The sequence below is a fragment of the Arachis hypogaea genome, chromosome 14, assembly GCF_003086295.3.
Source record: "Arachis hypogaea cultivar Tifrunner chromosome 14, arahy.Tifrunner.gnm2.J5K5, whole genome shotgun sequence".
Lineage (NCBI taxonomy): Eukaryota > Viridiplantae > Streptophyta > Magnoliopsida > Fabales > Fabaceae > Arachis > Arachis hypogaea.
In genome coordinates this window covers 109,746,224-109,768,974 of record NC_092049.1, presented here as the reverse complement: position 1 = coordinate 109,768,974, position 22,751 = coordinate 109,746,224, and the positions used below count along the sequence as shown (strand labels likewise).

At 30.0% G+C, this 22,751-nt stretch overlaps 1 protein-coding gene across 1 annotated transcript; it reads left to right on the top strand.

The window, feature by feature from the left end:
- Nucleotides 1-13,506: 13,506 nt before the first annotated feature.
- LOC140178663 (uncharacterized) lies at nt 13,507-19,015 on the top strand. The gene is made up of 2 exons (XM_072215877.1): nt 13,507-14,340; nt 18,854-19,015. The coding sequence occupies exons 1-2, from the start codon at nt 13,507-13,509 to the stop codon at nt 19,013-19,015; spliced, it is 996 nt and encodes a 331-aa protein (XP_072071978.1).
- The last annotated feature ends 3,736 nt before the right edge of the window (nt 19,016-22,751 follow it).

The following is a 22,751-nucleotide window of genomic DNA, read 5'->3' as shown; positions in this document are numbered from 1 at the left end:
AAAATTTGTGACCTTTACCTTAGGAAATAAAATCGTACTTAACACTAAATTCCACTAATAATTAAAATAAGTATTGATATGTTGGATAATCATTTTTCATGTTGGACACTTGACAGTCAAATAGGATTATAACTAACGACGTTTATAGTCAAAGTAATGTTTCGTTAAAAATGTTAGATGGAGATAAACATTGATGAGTATAACTCTTGTTTAAATTACTCATGGTTAATATTGTCAGTATTTTAATATTTCATAGTCAGAAATGATTATTTACTCAATAAATAATATGTAAAAAAATAGAATTAAAATTAATGTATTTAAAGATATTAAAAATTTTAATTTTATAAAAAAAATGAGAAAATAGTAAAGAGACTAATTTGATGCACGATATTTAATTTTAGGGATTAAAATGAGTCACTTAGTGCAAGTTCAGGGATTAATTTGACGTATTTACAATAATAACATAGTAGATGACATGTGAACAAATAATATTGTGACACGTGACCAAATAGTATTGTCACATACGGTACAATTATCTATGTCAATATGCCGCGTGTCACTGATAAATCCACTACATACTATTATACATGATCAAATCATAAAGTGATGCATGTCACTAACGATTTACATCATCAAGCCACGTCGATATGTTGTTAACAAAAAATGGATAAGATACTAATATGGTGTACTTTTGTCATCTTTAAAATATAACTAATACAATTAAAATCTCAAAAATAATTTTAATGTACAACATCAATCTCAAAAATCACTTTAGAATTTAATTCCAAATTTAGATTAGAATCTTTGGACTATGATAGGAGGAAGATGAAAATAATTAAAATTCTATGTACTATTCATATAGAAATTTGATTACATATTACCAGTTTATTACTATAACTCTAAAAAGAATTTTAAATGTTTTTAAAGTATCGATATTTCAAAAATTTTAATGTCCATTATAAAAAATATATAATACATATTAATTGAAATCAATGATATACTAAAATTATTAGAATATCAGTGTTTCAGCAACATTTAAAAATTTTTCATTACTATAATAGAAAGAATTATATTTTATACTCATTATTTAAAAAGAATAAAATATAATAGAATTAGTTAAATAAATGTGTAGTAATATATAAAACGTAACAAAACTCATATATATTGAAAAATGATAAATTATCGAAAATGCACCCATATAATTTTGTTGCTAATAAAAATGTATTTGAATTTTTTTATTTACAAAAATATTCTTAAATTATTTAAAAACGCGACAAAAATACTGAAAAGAATATTTTTTTTATAAGCGGCAAACAACTTTTGTATTTATATTTGACAAACTGTTTATATGCATTTGATCCAAAAATTTATAGGAATATTTAGATAACTATTTAAAAAATACACAAAAAACGAATACGAATTTGATCTCTATATTTTTTTATTTTTTAAAAGTATTATTGGTTGTTGACAAAAAATCACAAAAAATTTATACTTAGTAAAAAATTACCACATTTTAAGAATAAAAATATCTTGTTTTTTAATCATGCTTACAAAAGAGCTAATCAAAATTTAATTTTTAAAATATTTTTTAAAAATACATATTTAATATTGAGTGTTTTTGTGACGTTTTTAAATTATCTAAAAGTATTTTTATCGATAACAAAATTCGAATGTACTTTTATCAATAATAAAATTTTTTGAATGTATTTTTAATAATTTATCCATTAAAAAATGTAAGTGAGTTCTATAGAGATGAAGAAAGAATAAGAAATGCCTCAAGATGAATATGATAAGCCAAAAGAAAGTTGGTTGAGAATTTAATAATCACACACACACACACTAATGCTTAGTCGAATAATTAACTCTGCTAGCTATCACCAACAGATTCTGTTTCTCAATTTGTTATATCTTATGTCAATAGTTTAAATTTTAAAAAATTAACATACCGATTAGGTTAATCACTTAGCTTTTTTGATAAAATTATATAAAAAAAAAAAAAACCAAAAAAGCTGCTAATTATTTATTATTTCTAATAGTAGATAATTTTTAAGAAGCATTGCACTTTCTATTTTTCCTAGAATAAATTAACATTCACCAAAATTGAGATCATACCTTTTTCTATTTAGTCATATTTTAAATTTGTAACACTTTTTATTTCATTATTTTTTAAATTAAAAATATTATCAAATATAAAAATTTATAACTTTAATTTATCTACACGTTTTAAATATTATGAAAATTTTGTATATTATAATAACGATCACAGTAACATTCATCTATTAATATTCCTTGTATTTGCTATTTCTTTCGATGTTTCCTTTATTCAATATTTCTGTTTAACAAGGAAACATAAAGACCCACTGAAAGAATTATTAAGATCATTAATTGAAGAATTTTTGACATGTTGATGGGATGAGGATTGAGAATTTGAGATGACACTCATCTATTTGGCATGTTTTTGAAAATGAGTGGATAATGACAATGACGCAATCCACTCAAAATATATTTGGCACACACCACTGCTTGACGAAGCAGCACCTACTCTCTCGTCCTTTACTGCATTATTTGGCCCACTTCCTCCTCCTTCTTTTTTTTTTCTTTTTAATTTTTTAAGAGAGATTGGCCCACTTCCCTCTTTGACATGTGTTTCTTAAACAACACATTATCCATGACAAAAAACAAAAGAGCACATTATCTGTCCCAATAAAAAAAAAAACAATACATTATAATTGAAGTAAGAGTTAATAGTCAAATTAATCCTGAAAAATAAGATATTTTTTAAATTATTTTTTAAAGATTTTTTTAATTAAATTGGTCAAAGACTACAAATTAATCATATATGTCCTTCAATTACTCTACTCATAATTTTCGTCAAACAGTTGATAATGTAAAATAGTAATTGATAGCATATATGACACATAACATGTTCAATTAGATATTGACTAAATATGTTTACGAAAATCTATCAATTTAGTCACTAGGTCATATTAGGAATAGAATTTTTGTAATCGAAAAAAATGACAAAATTAATAAATTTTCATAAACATATTTGGTCAATATCTAATTAAATATATCAGATACTATATATGTTATCAATTAACATTTTACGACATCAATCTTTGAAGAAAATTGTTAATGGAGTGACTCGAGGACATGATTAATTCGCAATCTTTGAATGACCAATTTGATTGAAAAAATCTTTTAGGATGAACTTAAAGAATATCTTATCTTTCAGGGACTAGTTTGACTATTAACCCATTGAAATAATATACTAATATCTCGTTCTCTAACAAATTTTGAAGGAATAAATTAACTTTTATTAAAATATTTTGATAAATCAGTATTTAATTTTTTTAAAAGATTAAATAGATAATTTTTTAACAAAATATAAGGACAAATTAATTCATAAAAAATCAAAATTGACTTTTTTTTTTGTGGAAAGGATTTTACCTATAAGGATCTATCAGCCCAAGTTTTTTAGCATTTCTTAGTATCCAAAGAAAATTTAATATATCCTAGTCTCCTAGAGTTGCTTGATGTTGATAGAAAACAAAGAAAATATAATAGAAATAGAAATCATTGGCTGTAAAATAATGTGATGTAAAAAAAAAAAAAAAAAGAGAAAGAGAATATCTTCATAAAATCAGGTCTCCTAACTTTCTTGTTGATCAAGAGTTCCAATTCTCAAAGTTTCAAAACTGAATTTGCTCAACGTGGGTAACAAAATGACAATGAAAAACTACTTAAATTATCTTGAGAAAATGATGTTTTTTTTTATGTAAAATGTTTAAATTATGCTTTTTTTTTCTTTATTTATAAAATATACACTTTTTTTTCTTGTAAGATTAAAATAACACATTTTTTAGTCTTTACTTAACCAAAATATTGTTCAATGATTATTATAATTATATATATAAATTAATGTTAATTATTTAGTTGATTCAAATAATAATTAAATAATAATAAATATAATATAATAAAATTTATTTGTTTTTATTACATTATTATTATTATTAACTTTAATTAAATAATTATTACTAATTTATATATATAATTGTCATGATTATTGAAAGATGCTTTAATCAAATAGGCCAAATAGTGTATTATTTTAGTCTTCCAAAAAAATATATATTTTATAGTTAAATATAAAATATCATATAAATATCTCACAAAAAGAATTTTTTTTTATAGATTAAGTGATTAATAGAATATTATGCCGAAAAAATATCATATAACATTACATGAATCATTTAAGATTATATGACTCTTCTCACATCATTATCTAAAATTAATCTTAGAATATTACTTAGATGATCCATAAAATAGAAATATGCCATTTCAGTTGGACTCTTCCTTTGTAAAAAATATCAGACTTCCAATAATTCTGTGTGAAGAGAAATTGAGAGTGAGAAAGAAGAGTAGAAAGTGAATTGAGAGAAAGAGAATGAGTTTTATTAGATATTTAGTAGGTGATAAGTATGATATATATAGTAGAGTACTTAAATTCTAATTAATTGTATTACATCTTATCAAACTTGGATTAATTGTAACTAATCTTGATTAACTCTAACTGACTTCTATACATTTTCATCCTCCTTCAAACTCAAGGTGTAGTGAGTTTACAACCTGTGTTTGTCTCAAAATATGAGGAATTTATCAGAAAAAACAACTTTGGTCATGATATCAATAATTTGAACATCTCCTGATATCTGACTAATTTTCAAGTACCTTTTGGTAATGTGATCTCTAAAAGAATAAAGATCAGTTTCAAAATGTTTCGAACGTGAGTGCTAAACTAGGTTGGCAGACATGAGAATAGCTTTTTGGTTATCACAGTATATCATAGGAACTAGCAATGTGATGTGAATTTCAAGTAGTAGCTATTCGATTGCAAGTAATTCAGTGGCAAGATTGCAAACACTTCTGTATTCCACTTCGGTACAAGATCTAGAAACAGAAGTTTGCTTTCTGGATGACCAAGAAACTAGATTAAGACCCATATAAACACAGCACTCAGATATCGACTTTCGATCTTCAAGATCTGAGGCCCATTCTATGTCATTATACCCGGTGAGCATGAGAGATTTTGCACGCTTTAGATGTACTCTAAGGATGATTGTTCCTTAAATGTATCGAAATATGCATTTTACTGCTTTTCAATGACTTTCTCTTGGAGCTTGCATGAACTGGCACATTTTGTTTACTGAGAAGGAGAGTTCTGGTCTTATCACTATAAAATATTGAAGGCTGCCAACTATGAACTTATAGAGACTGGAATTATCAAAAAGATCATCTTCATTTGCTGTCAGCTTCAAATTTGAAATCATAGGTGTAGGAAAAAGCTTGCAGTTCTCTAAACCAGCTTTCTTCAAAAGATCAGTCATGTATTTGGATTGAGTAAGAAGCAATCCATCTACTACAGGTGTCACTTCTATACCCAAAAAGTAATGGAGATCTCCCATATCTTTGAGAGAAAAGTTGGGATTGAATTTTCTTATAACTTCTATAATAGCATTATTTGATCCATGTAAATTTAGTGCAAGCATCAATGAAATGCAAGTAGTAACGAGCTCCATTTATTGTTGGAACTGAGGAAGTCTCTAGATGTCAGTGTATACAAACTCTAATGGACTATTATATTTTGTATTAAAATGAGAAAAGAGAGCTATTGTGATTTTTATAGACAGCAACAGACATAAATAGAACCTAAAATTTGAAAGAGAATATTGCATAATTTTAAGACTCTAGATACACCATCAAATGAAAGATGTCTTAATCTGAGATGCCAAAGTTTGAAGTTGTCTTTATTTTGAACAGATGTGACAAGTGCAGTAGGTGACTCATATCTTTTATTATTTGGACCAAAGGAATAAAGTCCGTAATCATCTAATCCTTGGAGAAAAATCTTTTTGGTATCCTGAGATTTGACAAGATATTTTATCAGTATGAAGTTCAACCCAAACATCATTGTCAGTATCAAATTTGTGGACACTCAATAAATTCTTTGTAAGTTCTAAAACATGCATTAAATTGTGCAATTTAAAAGATTTAATTGCTGAAAATAGTTTAAACAATGAGCTACCAATTTTAGAGATAAAAAGTGTGTTACTACTACCAACTTGCACTTGTTCAGTTTCATGATAGGGTGAATAATCTGTGAGTTGTGATCTATCTGGTGTCATGTGGTGAGTGACTCCAGAATCTGGATACCAATTAGAATCAAAGACTGTTGATGGAGAAATAAATGGATCAGTGGTAGTGAGATTATCTTGTGATCTGAACTGTGAGTTGCTGGTGTCAGGAGCTTGTACATTGCTTGAATACTTTCTATTAAATCTATGCTAACAATCCATAGTCGTGTGTTCATACCTGTTGCAAAATTGACAGGTAGGCCTTTCTTGATATTTTTGCTTCTTCCTCTTGAAGGCATTAAGGGCGGCAGCATGCACACTACCCGTGGGTATCCAACCTTATCCAACCCGGTCAGGTAGAGTTGCCAAACCGATCCGCTGCGGATAGGATTGAGTGCGGAACGGGTTTGAGTATAGGTAACCTGCACCATATATATGTATATGTTATAAATATATGTTATAGGTTGATGTTGAACTAAGAACTTCTCACTTAATGCAAAAGGTCTTTACTATTGAGTCAAGATCATCAAGTAATAATTTAACATTTTTGTTTATATAAAAACCAATTCTATTTTAGTGATATATAAATACAACATTGTATCACAATATTTTATTTGTGTTTGTGTTATTAATTTAAGTAAAGACTTTTATGTAGAATTGAACATTTGATGGTAATATTGTTTATGAGACAATTGTGTTATTTGTGCGATGATTGTGTTGTTTGTATTGAATTTTTAATTTGCATGCTCAATATGTTATATAATAATATTGCATATTTTGTGAAAACTCGCGGGTAGAATCAGATACCCACGGGTAGGGTTAGGGTTGGATTGTTCTCAACCCGTGGGGTAGGGTAGGATTGAGTTTTAATAACAAATTCAATCCGCAGGTAGGGTTAGGGTTGGATTCAAACCCTACCCTATCATACCCGTTGCCACCCTAGAAGGCATATAGTTTCTGCCTCTTCCTCTTGAAAAATTTTTAAATCCTCTTCTAAAATTGTTACCTCCAATTCTATTGTATCTATCATTCATGTATCTTTCTGAGCCTCTTTTATTGTTTAATCTTCTTTAAGTTAAATTTGCTTGAATAAGTTGAGAGTTTGATTTTGTAAATGTTTTTATTCATGCTTCTTGCGCCAATAACAAAGATTTAAGTGCTGCTACTGAAATTGGTGTTTCTCTTACATTGATTACAATAACAAACGGTTCATACTCTTCAAATAATCTTCCCAAAATTGTTGTGACATTTGCTACTTCATTCATTTTCACTCTTATAGATATTAATACATTAATTATTTTTTTGATTTCAAGTAAGTAATCTGTCGTTGAACTTTCTTTTTTAATATTATTCAGCTTATTTCTCAATTGATTTTTCTTGGCTATGGTCAGAGATACAAAGAAAGTTTTCAATCTCTTTCCGATCTGATACGAGAAAGTGCAACCTACTATTCGTGTGGTGAAAGAATCGGACATTGAAGCTAAAAGCCAGGATTTAAAAAATTCATCTTGTTTTTTCTAAATTTTATATTCTGATGTGGTTATTCTATTTCTACGATGCTCGTCTAAGTTGAACATCACTAAAATGTTTATTCTAAGAACATGATTCAACAATTTGTGACCTATGGTTAATTCAGCTTGATCTCTAATTTGCTTCTTTCAACTTGATTTCGATTGGATTTGAGGAGCTATGTACTCCAGCTCCAATATTTGCTTCAAGATTTGCCATGATTCAAGATCTGTAAGTTCTGATATTATGAAAGATATCAGACTCCAAGTAATTATATAAAGCGAAAAGGAGAGTGAGAGAGAAGGGTAGAGGATAAGAGTTGAGAGAAAGAGAATGAGTTATATTAAATATTTGGTAGGTGTTTAGTACGGTATATATAGTAGAGTACTTAAGCTCTAACTAATTCTTACATCTTAACAAATTTGGATTAATTGTAACTAATTCTGACTAACTCTAACTGACTTTTATACTCTTTGATTTTATAAGATAGTGTGTTATTCTCATACTCATTTTTTCAATTATCTTAAACTTTACCACTAATACTCAAATCCAATTGGTAAATTACAAAGTGTTTTGATTTTTGGTGAAAAAAAAATACTAAATCGCTATCAAAATTTATTATTTTTTGTTATTAATTAATTATTAATATTTAAAAATATGAGTTAAAATATGTTGTTAAATTACTAAATTAAAAAATTTAGATTAATAATTAAAATAATAACAAAAAATAATAAATTCTAATAACTTCTAATAACATTACCTCTGAAAAAAAATACGGAATGAACAAAATCCATCCAACTTTACTAAGTGCTCTAATCCATGCAAATTAACTATTGAAATCTAATCATGCAAGTGTAAATATAAATTAGAAGAGCATAATAAAATATGGTAGACTTTCCAACATACTACAGGTTGCGTCCTACTCTCCTACACTACTAATGGGCTAATAATCCTAACCACTTTTTATATTTAAATAGACTTTTTACTAAAATAAAATAAATATAATATGTGATAATTGTAATGACAAAAATTCTTACGTGCATAGCTCATAAATCGTAGTTTAAAAGTTCAAATATATGTAATTCATGTTTAAAATTATTATTTATGCACAAATAATATAAAAAAATAAAGAAAGGAATTGTGATACTAAGCCACAAAAATAATTGTTGTTTAATATAAATATAAGCCCTACATCTTTTAAAGATATGATTTCTAAATATTTTATAAATATTAAATATTTTTATTTATTTTTTTAGAGATTAAATTAAATTTACTCAATCTCAATTTTAATATAATATCAAAGTCTATTTAATTTAATATCGTAATCTCTAAATAATTTATAAATATTAAATATCTTTTATTCTTTATACTAACTTTTAGAATTGAATTAGATCTACATAATCTCAATTCTAATAAGATTCACCATTCATTCATTATTTTAATTAACCAAAGATATAAGAGTGATGATTCATGTGAATAAATGGTATATAATAAAAAAAGTTTTAGAGCATTAGATATTCATTTTAAATATTTATTTCAAAAAAATATTTTTTAGATAACACAGCCGGACAACAAAGAGGAATTGATGATAACTTTTTCAATTGCAAAATCTATTTGGCATAGTCAATTGCAAAATCAGTTTTACACATAATCAACTATAATTTTCACTTAAGAGGATGCACTTTCGGGTGTTGGTTGGTAAATAAAGTCAACTTACTTTAACCTACTTTTTGGGCTATATTTAAACGGAGCAAGATAAATGATCTGACCTAATAATATGTGTTCTAATACTCAATCTATATTATGTTTGGTGGATTAACAGTATTAAGTAAAAAATATTATATTAATTATTAATTAAATAAATTTTAATTCTTTATTTATTATATTTCAATTAATGACTTAAATTTATTATTTAGAAATTTAAATTTAGAGTTAGGGTTTAAAATTTATAATTTAGAATTAAAAATTTAAGAAAAAATTAATATTAAAAACCGTTAGGAAGATTTAATTATTAAAAAAATTTTAATATTAAAATTATTTAGAAGTATTAATTTTTATAATAATTAAAAAAATGACCAAATTTTTTTTGTGAAAAAACAAATATATCTTTAAGTTATTTTTTATTTATTTATTTTTTTGTAAACATATCTTTTCTCTACTTTTTTATCATACTCAAATTCTTATTGATAAACCTTCATCTTATTGACACACTTTCATCCATAATTTATAACAGAGATTTATTGGTGCAAATCACAAATTCATCATTAGTAAGTCTTCTAATTTTTTTTTAATTTGTTGACTAATTATTAACTTTAAAAAACGTTGATAATAGAATAATTAAGAGATAGATACAGAGGTAGAGCAAAGTCACAGTAATTAGGGTTACAAGTTACAAGGTGTGACATTCTTGATCACCGTTTTTCAAGTCTCAAAATTGATTTAAGCATCATGAATGCTGAATATAAATTTATGAATTCCAGATGTCACACATTTATCATGCATGGTTCATGAGACATGGCATGATGCGAATCAGGGTCGGTAGTTATTTTGGAACTGGCTTCAAAATTAAATAAGAGGCACAACACCATATTGCTATATTAGATTGATATCATCCCATAATACTAGAGAGCTGCAAATTCTTTTTTTGGAATAGCTAATAAGGTTACTAATAATAAACGTATGTAAGATCTGGGGAATATATTCCTCTTTTGGTTTTATAAACTAGTTCTTCTCAAACCTTAAGGCTACAGTATTCATATAAAACTCGTTGATTTATTAGTCAAAGCTACAGTATTCGTATAAAACTCAACGCTACAGTATTCATATAAATTGTCAAAGCATAAAATAATTAGGACGCATTTATTAGTCTTTCAGCTTTATTATTTGATTCACAGCAACAAATTTCTATTATGAGTTACGGATGAAGGTTTGTCAATAAGATAAAGGTGTATCAATAAGAATTTGAAAATGATAGATAATTAAAGAAAAGATATGTTTATATAAAAAAATAAATAAATAATAATTTAAAAATGTATTTATCTTTTTATAAAAAAGATTTGGTTATTCTCTCTAGTTATTATAAAATTAATACTTTTAAATAATTTTAATATTGAACATTTTTTAATAATTAAATATTTTTAACAGTTCTTTGTAATAATTTTTTTAAAATTTAAAGAATATTGCACTCGTTTTTTTACTGGGGCGTATTAGCATTCGTCCAAGTTAATATATCATTGATAAAAATAAAAATAAAATAAAATAAAAATAAAAACAATTAAAGATGATCCTGATTGAGAAATTAGAAAAGCAAGTAACATGGAGGCAACGATTGATGATAAGGGGAAGAATACATAAATCATGAAGAGGAGGATGGAGGAAGTGTAATGGCCAATGGTTGCTGAGAATATATGTCTCACTTATATATACTATGGCCCATCCACTACCATTACCATGCTTGGCTACTTGTCATTAGAAAATAGTTGCTATACTTACATACTTACATGTATTTGAGTCCACTTGGCATCTTCTCCTCATTTGTTGTGCTTGCCTAGCGTCGTTAATAACTTAATATTACGGTATGACGGTATGTCATGTTATGTGCTCGTGAATCCGATATATGAAAAATATTTATTTAATTCGTATTTTTATTAATATTTTTAATTTTATTTTTTATTATTTAATTTATATAAAAATTATTAGGAGTCTTAATTTATTTTTTAATTATTTTTATAATTTTTAAATAAAATTTATTTTTTTTTATTTTTTTAGTATTGAAAAGATATATTTAAATTCTTATTCATTTAAGTATTAAGAAGATAATTAAATTCTTATTCATTTTTAATAGTGTTCTGTTAGGGTTTTTTAGTGCTCTGTTAGGGTTTTTTAACGGAGTTTCTACTGCCGTCAAGACTACATTGTCAACGTCAATTAAATCTCAATACAAGTCTACGTAATTTGCATGGCTGAGACAACGAGGGATGAAGATCGGACCGAGGAAGACAACCAGAAAGGAGGTAGGAATGTGATTCTACTGGAAGAGGCAGACATATAAGAAGGTATTAACGCTTGCTCCAATAGTCTCTATGGCAGACTCTTTGCTTCCAAAACCTTCTCAATTGGAACCATGGGGAATGCTTTAAAGGCTATATGGGAAAACCCGGAATGATTTAGCGTGATTGACAAAGGGGATAATTCCTTCCAATTCTTTTTTAATAAAGAAGTGGATGTCTTGCGTGTTGAACGTGGTTCTCCATGGCTATTCAAAGATTATGTGCTCCATGTCAAGATATGGAAGGAAGATCAGAACTGTGAAGAAGAGATTATTTCCAATTTTTCAGTTTGGGTTCAATTTTGGGATTTGCCAGTATCGTTTAAAACCCTCGAAGTTGGACGTAAATTGGGAGAGAAACTGGGCACAGTGTTGGAGGTAGGTAAATTTCAGATGCGAGGCAGAGAAACTAGGATTGTGAATATCAAAATCAATATTGATGCTGCCAGGCAAGTGAGAGATCAGTTAATAGTGGCAGGACCTAATAAAAAGGAGGTAGAAGTGGCACTGCGCTATGAGAGACTTGGAAAGTTTTGTACCTATTGCGCAAAATTGGGGCACGAGGTGAAAAACTGCCATGATCTGCTGAAGGACACAGAGAGTGATATGGTAAAAGAGGATGACATTGGCGAATGGGTTAAAGCCAGCCAAGTGGGAATGCGAATCTACTCTGAAGGAGAAAGAACATTCAATAACTCAACCCAAAACCAAAATAAGGCCACTCAACGTAAGAAAAAACCGGTCTTAAACTGCTTATTGAAAGAATTTGCAGGGATGTCAATGCAAGAAGGGAAACAAAGTTTGAAACCACAAGACACTGATAACAGGGCAGCACCTGAGTCACCTCAATCAGCCAATTCTAGAACAGAATGCATGAAGGTTATCATAGCTGGCCAGTCCAATACCAAGGAGGATGAAGGGCAGCTTATGCAATTCGCTATTGGACAGTGTCTCACCACAGAGAAAGGTAGGAAGTGGAAAAGGTTAGCAAGACAAGGTGCTGCAGAGTTAGATACTAAAAGTGAACCCAAAAAAAGGTTGATGAGTGGTATAGCTGAAGGATCTACAAAGAAAGCAAGAACAGATGATGAAAATGCAGTTGAACAGATGGTGGAGGGTGCCAGACTACAAATGGCACCCAAGACGCCATGAGAACTATAGTTTGGAATTGTCCTGACAATTCACACCTTAAAAGGGATCTGTAAATCCCACTCCCCCGAGATTGTATTTATAAGTGAAACAAAGAACCAATCTCGACAGGTGGAAGCAAAATTTCGGGTATGTGGCTACGAAAACTGGCATATTGTTAACCTGGCAGGAGTGGCAGGAGGACTTGTGCTAGCTTGGAAGGACAGCATCAGTGTTCAAATTATTAGTAGTGGAGAATTCTTTGTGGCAGCCGAAATTAAGGAAGTCGGAAGCAGTGAGGTATGGGCGTTCATTGGTGTCCATTTAAGTTGTTCGGAACAAATTCGATCCTTACAGTTTGAGGAGCTTACAACAATGAGCCAACATCTAAAAGGAAAAGTGGTAATAGCAGGCGATTTTAACGCTATAACAAGTCAAGCGGAAAAGGAGGGTGGAGGCCAAAAATCAGCAACCACCATTGCAACATTCACTAATTTTATTGACAGTAACGAATTAGTGGATATTGGAATGGTGAGGCGCCCTTTCACGTGGAAAAATCAAAGACAATTAGAGGATTTGGTGAAGGAGAGGCTTGACCGCTATTTAGTTGGGATGGAATGGAAGTTGAAGTTTTCGAATGTAGTGGTGCACAGGCTCACAGAGTTAGGATCGGATCATGCTCCAATTTTGATGGAAACCGAACCTCAATCCTGGCATAGTAAAAAGCGGTTTAAATACCAGGAACGTTGGTGTGGAGAAGAGGATGTCAAGAGAATTGTCAGTGAAGTGTGGAGAATAGAAGTTGTAGGCTCGTCTATGTTCTCCTTGGCCCAAAAGTTGAAAGTTTGTAGACATAGACTAGTTCAATGGCAGAAAACTCACAAAGCAAACTCCCGGAAAGAAATTGAGGACCTTCAAGCTAAACTAGAGGAGTTGCGGGTGGCTGGAATCAATGGGGGAGAGGAGGTTACCGGTTTGGAGGAGAAGTTGGAGCTGGCATATTTGAAAGAAGAGAGCTATTGGCGAGAAAAATATAGAGTCAAGTGGCTAAAAGAAGGAGATCAGAACACTAGATTCTTTCACCAGAAATTTCAATCAAGGATGCAAAGGAACAGAATCTGGAGATTAGTGGGGAGGGACAATGAGATTGCATCGAAATCGGTGGATATTGCAAAGGTAGCTGAAGACTACTTTTGCGATATTTTTACTTCTTCTTGTTCGGCTGACCCGAATCCATACTTAGAGGATTTGGAGCCTAAGGTTACAGCTTCCATGAGCCGTAGGCTCCAAAGGCCAGTAACTATGGACGAGGTCAAAAGAGCTACATTTAGTGTTCATGCTCAGAGTGCTCCTGGTGATGACGGGTTTACAGCTAAGTTTTTTCACTTTTTCTGGGATATAGTTGGAGGTGACGTTTTTAAGGTAGTGAGAAGTTTCTTTCACAGTGGTAGAATTCTAAAAAGTTTCAATCATACTCAAATTTGTTTGATTCCAAAGGTGCCAGATGCCAGTGACATGACTCAGGTACAACCGATCAGTTTGTCTTCAGTTATGTATAAAATTATTTCTAAAGTTATGGTGCACCGATTACATGTATTATGAATAAAATTATAAGCCCAAATCAGAGTGCGTTTCTTAAAGGTAGACTCATTTCAGATAATATTCTAATTGCCCACGAATGTATGCACTATTTGAAAAATAAGAGAAGTGGGGCAGAGCATGAGATGGCTATTAAACTAGACATGAGCAAGGTTTATGATAGGGTTGAATGGCATTTTTTATGGTATATTATGGATAAGCTGGGCTTTGATGCTAAATGAATTAACTGGACTAAGGAATTGGTAACGACTGTTTCTTACTCTGCCGTTGTGGAAGGTCAACCTTTTGGCTATTTTAGGCCAAATAGGGGCATCCGACAGGGTGACCCCCTATCTCCATATCTCTTTCTTTTTTGTGCAGAAGGGCTTTCCTTCTTGCTACACAAGGCAGAGCAAAATAGATTAATTTAAGGAGTTCAAGTTAATTGGAGATGCCAAACAGTTAATCACCTTTTGTTTGCTGATGATTCAATCTTTTTTTGCAAGAGTGCACCTAATACAAGCCAAAGTATTCTAGAATTGCTAGAGATCTATGAGGATTTCAGTGGACAAAAAGTCAATTTGAATAAGTCGGCTATCTTTTTCAGTCACAACACACCTCAGAACACAAGACTAGCAGTTGCTCAGACACTAAATATTGAACATATCGGAGCATAAGACAAATACCTGGGACTGCCCTCTATAGTTCAAAAATTAAAGAAAGCAATCTTTGGAGCTATCAAGGATAAAGTTCAGAAGAGGATTATGGGTTGGAAAAGAAATCTATTATCATCAAGTGGCAGGCACACGCTATTGAGAGCGGTGGGGGAGGCGATTCCTATTTATACACTCTCTTGTTTCAAGCTCCCGGACACGCTGTTGACTGAGATTCATAGCATGCTCTTGCAATTTTGGTGGGGTCAAAAAGGCGCAGAACGAAGAATGGTTTGGATTAAATGGGACACAATGACAAGACCGAAGAAAGATGGAGGGCTGGGGATCAAGGACCTAAGGGCGCAAAATTTGGCTTTATTGGGCAAGCAATGTTGGCGTCTAATGAAATAACCTAATTATACTCTATCAAGAATGCTCAAAGCTAAATATTTTAGATATACAGATTTTCTACATGCAGAGATAGGAAGCGTACCGTCATGGGGCTGGAAAAGTGTTCTTGAAGGGCGCAAGGTGATCGAAAAAGGCTTGTTATGTAAAATAGGCTCTGGCACTAATGTTCGCATCTTCCATGACCCCTGGCTCCCACCACCAGTGCCCCTGAATGTCCCTCAAAATGCACTCACAATCCCGCCAAATCTGCAAGTGTATTACGTTAGTGCGTTACTAAATCCTGATAGAAGTTGGAATAGAAATCTAATTGAGTCGATTTTTTCAGCTGATATATGCAATAAAATTTTTTCAATCAAACCAACAGAGGAGGAGGGTGAAGTTAATTGGTGCTAGACAAAATCTGGTATATATGAAGTTAGGTCAGGATACAAAATTGCTTATGGATTCTTTCATTCTCCTACTTCATTGAGGCCCCAGAACATACACAACAGAGTCTGGAATAGTATTTGGGAGTTGAAATTACCACATAAAATTAAGATTTTTCTATGGAAAAGTCTTCATGAAAAGCTTCCGGTGTTGCAACAAGTTCACAGCCGGTTCGCATCCACTCCTGCCACTTGTCCAAGATGTATGTTGAAGGCTGAATCAATTTCTCATGCTTTGTTCCAATGCCCCCTGTCTTCAATAATATGGAGTCTAAGCTTAATAACCCCTGGCCTATGGATGAGAGAAGAAGAGACATTTTTCAATTGGTGGCAACGAGTCTTATCCTGGGCAGCGGCTCAATTCGACGGTAGACAAAAGACCCTCCTCATAGCGGCGCTGTATTGGAGCACTTGAAAAGCGAGGAATCGGTGTGTTTTTGAGAAGGTAATAAGCCCGGCACTAGAGATAGTGAAAGAAGCCAACAATTTAGTGCGTGAACTCGTAAGCCATACTTGATAGATGCTGCTAATTTTCTTTACTCTTACTTTACTCTTCTTTAAGCTCTTAGTATTTCAATCACAGTTGGTGATAAATGGAAATACCCAATTCTTTTGTACTTCTTTACAGAAACACTTTTATTTTATATTAATAAAATAACATTTATCTTTGAGAAAAAAAAAAGATAATTAAAAGAATAAATTAGGTCTCTTAATCATTATTTATATTTTATTATTCTAGAATGATATTATTTATAAGTTTTATTTTTAATAGATATTTGACTAATTAATTCAAATAATGAGGATTATATATTTTATTTGTAAATTATATTAATTAAGGTTGATATATAATAAAAAAAATACAAATTAGATTTATTAAAATAATTAACAATTAGTAAGATTTTAGTTATTAAATATCAATTTTTATATAATTTTAAAAAAGATATTTTTTAAAAATATTCTGAGAGGAGAGAGAGGTATATATATTGACACAAGAATGCATTATGTCAATATTTTTGACCCGGATACTACCTATTGTAAAATAATATTAGTGTATGTACTCGTGCGATGCACAAAAAAATCTTATTTTTATTTATATCTAAAATATTTTTAATAAAAAAATTCTTCAATATATTTAATTTTAAATTAATCTTAATTTATTATTTTTTATTGGTGTAAATACTAAGCAAGAATGCATAACAAAGAAATTAACAAAATAATTAGATTAATTAAAAAAAAAAGTAGCATGCATGCAATAAATAAATGTCTTAATTTTTATAAAAAAATATGTTTATAATTTTTTGTAAACAATCAAAATTTTAGTCTATGTTTTTGAAACATTGATCATTGCACAGTCACAAGCTGTATTTTTATTTCCGTATTAAAATATCCTAATTTTAAATTTTATGTCCAGATATTTTTTTGAGATTCTTAATAAGATTATACCTGTAAAATAATTAAGATAAAATCAAAAGTGAAAGAATCTAAGTAAACAACTTAGAAAAAATTATATTTAACAATATATTAAACTCAAAATTAAAATATAACTTAGTAGTCATAATAATTGTTAAAAAAAATATAAGTCTCAAATATAAACGTTTACAATTACGTAATACACTAAAAAGACATATATATAGTGTAGGATTCATCTAATAATTTAAATTAAAAATAAAAATATTCAATTAATACTAAATAATTAATTTGATTATCTATTTTTAGAACAATCATTTTAATTATACGTGATCAATAAAAAAGGGATACATATTAGATTTATTATAGTGATCAACAATGAGTAGAATTTTAGTCATTAAATATTACTTTCGTATAATTTTAAAAAATATACTTTTTTAAAATATTATGAAAAGAGAGAGATATACATATTAGTATTAAAATGTGTTAGGTTGGCATTTTTTTTTGCCAAAATATTACGTGATCTAAGATAATATAATAATATTATTTGTAGGTTTTAATAAATATTTGACTAATTAGTTCAAACAATGAAATGTATATATTTTATTTATAAATTATATTAATTAATGTTGATACAATAAAAAAAGATATTAGTTAGATTTATTAGAATAATTAATAATTAATAAAATTTTAGTCATTAAATATTAATTTTTAAATAATTTTAAAGGAGATATTTTTTAAAATATTTGAAAAGAAAAAAAATATACATACTGATATTAAAGCGTATTATATCCGTTTTTTTTTTTTTGCTAGAATATTAAGTGTGTTTTAAGATAATGTAATGATCAAGGAAGACTTCTACAATAAATAAATAAATTAATGACATGGATAAGAATAGAAGAAGAGAAGTAGATATGCAATGTAAACTAGTGAGAGGAGGACAAGACTTTAAAAATAGGCAAAAAGAAAAAAAATGACTTGAGGATTTAAGTTAGGTTTTTTTATTTATCTTCTTATGTACTATTTTTATTTATAATATCTAAAAATTATATATAAAACTCTTGTTGGATAAATATTTAGGTTGAGAGAAAAGGGTTTTTACAGTTCAATTTACTTATTTAGAGGTTAATTAGATGGATAAATTAAATTTTTTCAATCAGATCAAAAGTTTTGTACTATTAAAAATATTTGGGTGCATTGTAATGGATTAGATTCTTTTGCCACTTCTAAATGAAAACATAAAAATAAAATAAGATTGTATATAAAATATATTATTTTTTTGGTGGATTATAAAATATATTAATTTAAAACTATTGGTTTTTAAAATCTTTTAACAATAATAAAAAATATGTCAAATATACTAAAATTTGACCGTGTTAAACGATTTTTCTGTAGTGTTAGATTTTGAAAAATGTTTAGTGTGCGTGATTTGTCAAAAAAACTATTACTTTTATACATAAATATTTAGAATGCAATAGAATTATTCATAAAAATAAAATTTAATTTTAACAAGTACCCTTTGTCAAGAATCGATGACTTAATGAATCAGTTGCAAAGAATTAGAGTGTTTTCGATGATCAATTTGAGGTTAGGTTATCACCTGATAAGAGTGAAGGGGAGGATATTCCGAAAACTGCATTCAGAACACGTTATGATCATTATGAATATGCGATAATGTTCTTTGGGTTAACGAATATACCTGTTGTGTTCATGGATTATATGTGATATGACCAGTAAAGTCGGTTACGAGTTATAAGCTCGGTAACGTGCTCACAATCATAACCGAATATTTGCAATAACCAGCATTCATTTTCACTTAATAACGTCGGACAGACAATCAATTTCCTCTCCAGACGTTACAACCTACATCTAACGTTCAGCCTCAAATGGATATAAGAAGGAAGACAGGAACGAAGGAAGGTATGTAATCTTTCTAAGAAATATTTACATACAAAAATACTCTCACTAATTTGAGCGTCGGAGTGCCTTTGCAGGTACCCACCTCCCTGGTTCCTCATCGTCGGCATCGCCCGCGTTATACTTCGGAGATTCGCCGACTTTATCAGGAAGGCGATCTATTCTTCGGCAAAGTCTGGTAAGAACAATATGAATATAGTATTTCGTCCCTTTTTAGATAAATTTATGGTGGTGTTTATATATGACATCTTGGTCTATTTAAAGATGAGAAAGGAGAACGAGGAGCACCTGAGAACAGTGTTGCGATTTCTGAAGGGAGAGGAAGATTTATGCAAAGTTGCCTAAGTGTGAATCTTGAAAAGAAAAGGAAAAGTTTTTAGGCCATGTCATGAGTAGAGGAAGAATAGCAGTGGATCCTTTAAAGATTAAAGCGGTGATGGAATGGAGAAGACCGACGTCAGTGACTCAGATTAGGAGTTTTTTGGAATTAGCCGGATACTACCAAACAAAAATATCTAAATATTAAATTGTTGGTGACTCCATTAAAATATTATGTTCAATTTTTAAATTATCTAATTTCATCATTTTCAACCTTTTGAAATTCTCATATTTACTAATAAAAACCTTTAAATCAATCATTTTGAACTAAAAAAAAGTCAAACCATCTTCGCAAACTATAACATCAGTGCCACCAAAATAAGAATAACAATAGGTTTATCATCAATGACACCATCACAATTGCATCTCCTTCTATATTGTTACAATCTCTCTCTCCCTTTTCTAATTGAAATCTGCCATTGCCATCCAAATCTTCTCACTCTTTATTCGTCTTTGTAGCGTTGTGTCACCCTCTATCACCATCTTCATCTTTTCTATGCTTTTAGGTTTCAAATCCATGTTAATATCCTGCCAAAATAATTCAACAAAATATGTAACAACACTTCAACCGACAAACACTACCTTACTATCTCTCCCCCTCCCTTTGTTTTTTTCCTAATTTTTCTTTATAGCTTAATTCTTCAAACTCTACTTATTACAAATAGGGATGACAATAGGTATTTGTGAGGGCAGGTACCTTTTTCATACCCATTTTTATTTATAAAAATGTCTCCTGTTCTCTCTCTATTTTTGTTGCGAGTCCTCATTTAATTGTCCTTGTGAAGATGATGAATATTCGCGAGTATCTATATACATAATCTCTAAAAAAGTTTTAAAATAATTTAACGTAAAATCCATAACACAATCCTTAAAAAATTCAACAAAGTTTAACTTAAAGATAATCCATTCAAAGTTTGAAACACAATTTAACACAATTGAAGACAATCATTAAATATTCAACATGATAACATATAACTTTTACATATAAATAAGGATATTTTGGTAAATTATCTCCGTGAAAAAATTTTGCAGCTCTTCAATGGGCAAATAATTCTACCTCGTCTTCATTTATTCGTGGCGACTAGTCCCCATCACATGGAGATTTCACGGATACTCGTTTCTATGGGTATTTTTGTCATCTTGTATAAATTTTCTTTTTCTTTTCTCAATGATTTTGAAGGGTTGAATGTGGGCCATTATCAACATTTAGTGATTTGGGTGACAAAGGACAAGTAAGAAATGGTGGAGGAAGATACATATTTTGTGCACAAAAGATTTGAAAAAAGGGATGTTGAAGAAAAAGGAAAGGGAGGTGTTCAACAAAAAATGAGTAAATAGTTATTTCTGATCATTAAAGATTTGGATGCTGACATTGATAATGAAAAATTGAAATTAAAGTTATACCAATATAAGATAAGTTTCATTATACAAAAATGACTAATTGTCAAACTTTTGTTGATAATTTCATAAATATCCCTCTCCTTTCCTCTTCTTTTTTCATCTTTGTAATACCTTAAGTTAAGTCCTATCTCTGAAGGCCTTTGGATAGGGTGTCACTCTTTTGAGAAGTAACTTATCCTCCAAGCGTTATGAAAGAAAGAAAAGAATATTCATAAAGATCTGGGTAAAATCAATAACGATTAAAAGATGGAATTGAACACACATAACCAGGTTCGAGCAAATAAATAAAGAAAGGCAAAACAACAAGGTTCCCATGAGTATGGCTCCTAATCGAAAGAGAAGTGGTAAACAAAAATAACTATGACAAAAAAATTCAACGTGTCCTAACTAAATTCGTCGAAGAAACTCCCATCTTTGTGTCATATTTCGTCCTTCGTCAGAACCCTTTAGTCCTCTATAAATCGGGGTACCAACAGTCCTCTCCTAACACTTTTTCGCGAGGTGAAGATCCGGTTCTGTTGTGTGGGGTGAACTAAGATCTAACGGGGTGCTGAAATGGGAGAATAAGGCACGTACTCCACCTTTGGGCTCCCATGAAAGGTTAATTTCTCCTCCGGGTCCTCCTCCTGACTAGGGCTGCTGGACTCTTCTTCCTCTGTCTCAGAATCTGATTTGAGATAGACCACCTTGAGTGATCATTTTTTGGGTGCTGGAATGTTCGTATCTAAGAAGGTTATGACAGCAGTTGGAGGTTTTCTTCTACGGAACCTCAACCTAAGTAAATAGTCTAGAGCACGTTAGTAGTGGTCGTAACTACCCACGCGTGCTTTGAGGGATCATACTCAAAAGTCACCCTCGGGGGGCACTGTGTCGTCTCCACCCGGTGTGCCATGCTCCTCTAGAGATAGTATGGAAAAGAGAAAAGGGTGAGAACTTAAAAGATCTCAATAGGAGTGCTATGTAACACCTCTATATCTATTCTCAGCTCACTTATGGGATTTTAAAAATGATATGGCATGGCATGTATTATGAACTTTTCTTGTAAAGCATAAAACATAATATGCACAAAAGGAAAGCATGTAACGTTGATAGACAAGCTAAGTAGAAAGGATAATAACTTATGAAAAATCAACATGACTTAAGAAAATAACCTTGAAAATAATAATCACAATCAAACTTCCCTTTATACTTTCCATTTCTTAACTTGTAGCTTTTATAGAAGGTATTGAGTTCAAACTAGTATAAAAGTGGGAGTCCCCTTCACTTACTGAAGGTTCTTATCTCAAATGTTTTGGCAATCACATGCCTTTACCGAAGGATCATCTTGATTGATCACCTTCCCTTACCAAAGGATCATATCGATATCTTGTCTTTGGGGGTCACCTTCCCTTATCGAAAGATCATTTCCTCAGTTCAATTTACAAATAAGGTTGTTTAGGCATACACTAAAAGAGAATCATGCAAAGGAAATAAGTGTATATGAGGGTGACAAAGGGGCACGTTAAAATAATGATATCATAATGATAGATACATGGAATAGGAGAGACATGTACTCTCTAAAAAGATAGTAATAGTGACATAAATTACATAAATGCAAGATCGTGTAGTATCACATGTTTTAAAGAATTCCATGATAATGGGGGCATATTAAGGAAAAGTATTGGGAACCAAGATAGAGTCTGCCAAGTTTTGACAACAACAATTAATTATTAATTTTAAATTAAAAAACAAAATTTGAATAATTAGCATTAAACAGAATTTGAAA

What these genes read in the sequence shown, in the direction of transcription:
- LOC140178663 (XM_072215877.1), top strand. Translation starts at nt 13,507, where the DNA reads ATGGAAACCGAACCTCAATCCTGGCATAGTAAAAAGCGGTTTAAATAC. An exon ending in ATGCCAGTGACATGACTCAG is followed by an intron (nt 14,341 to 18,853) that starts GTACAACCGATC and finishes GCAAAGAATTAG; the next exon opens with AGTGTTTTCGATGATCAATT.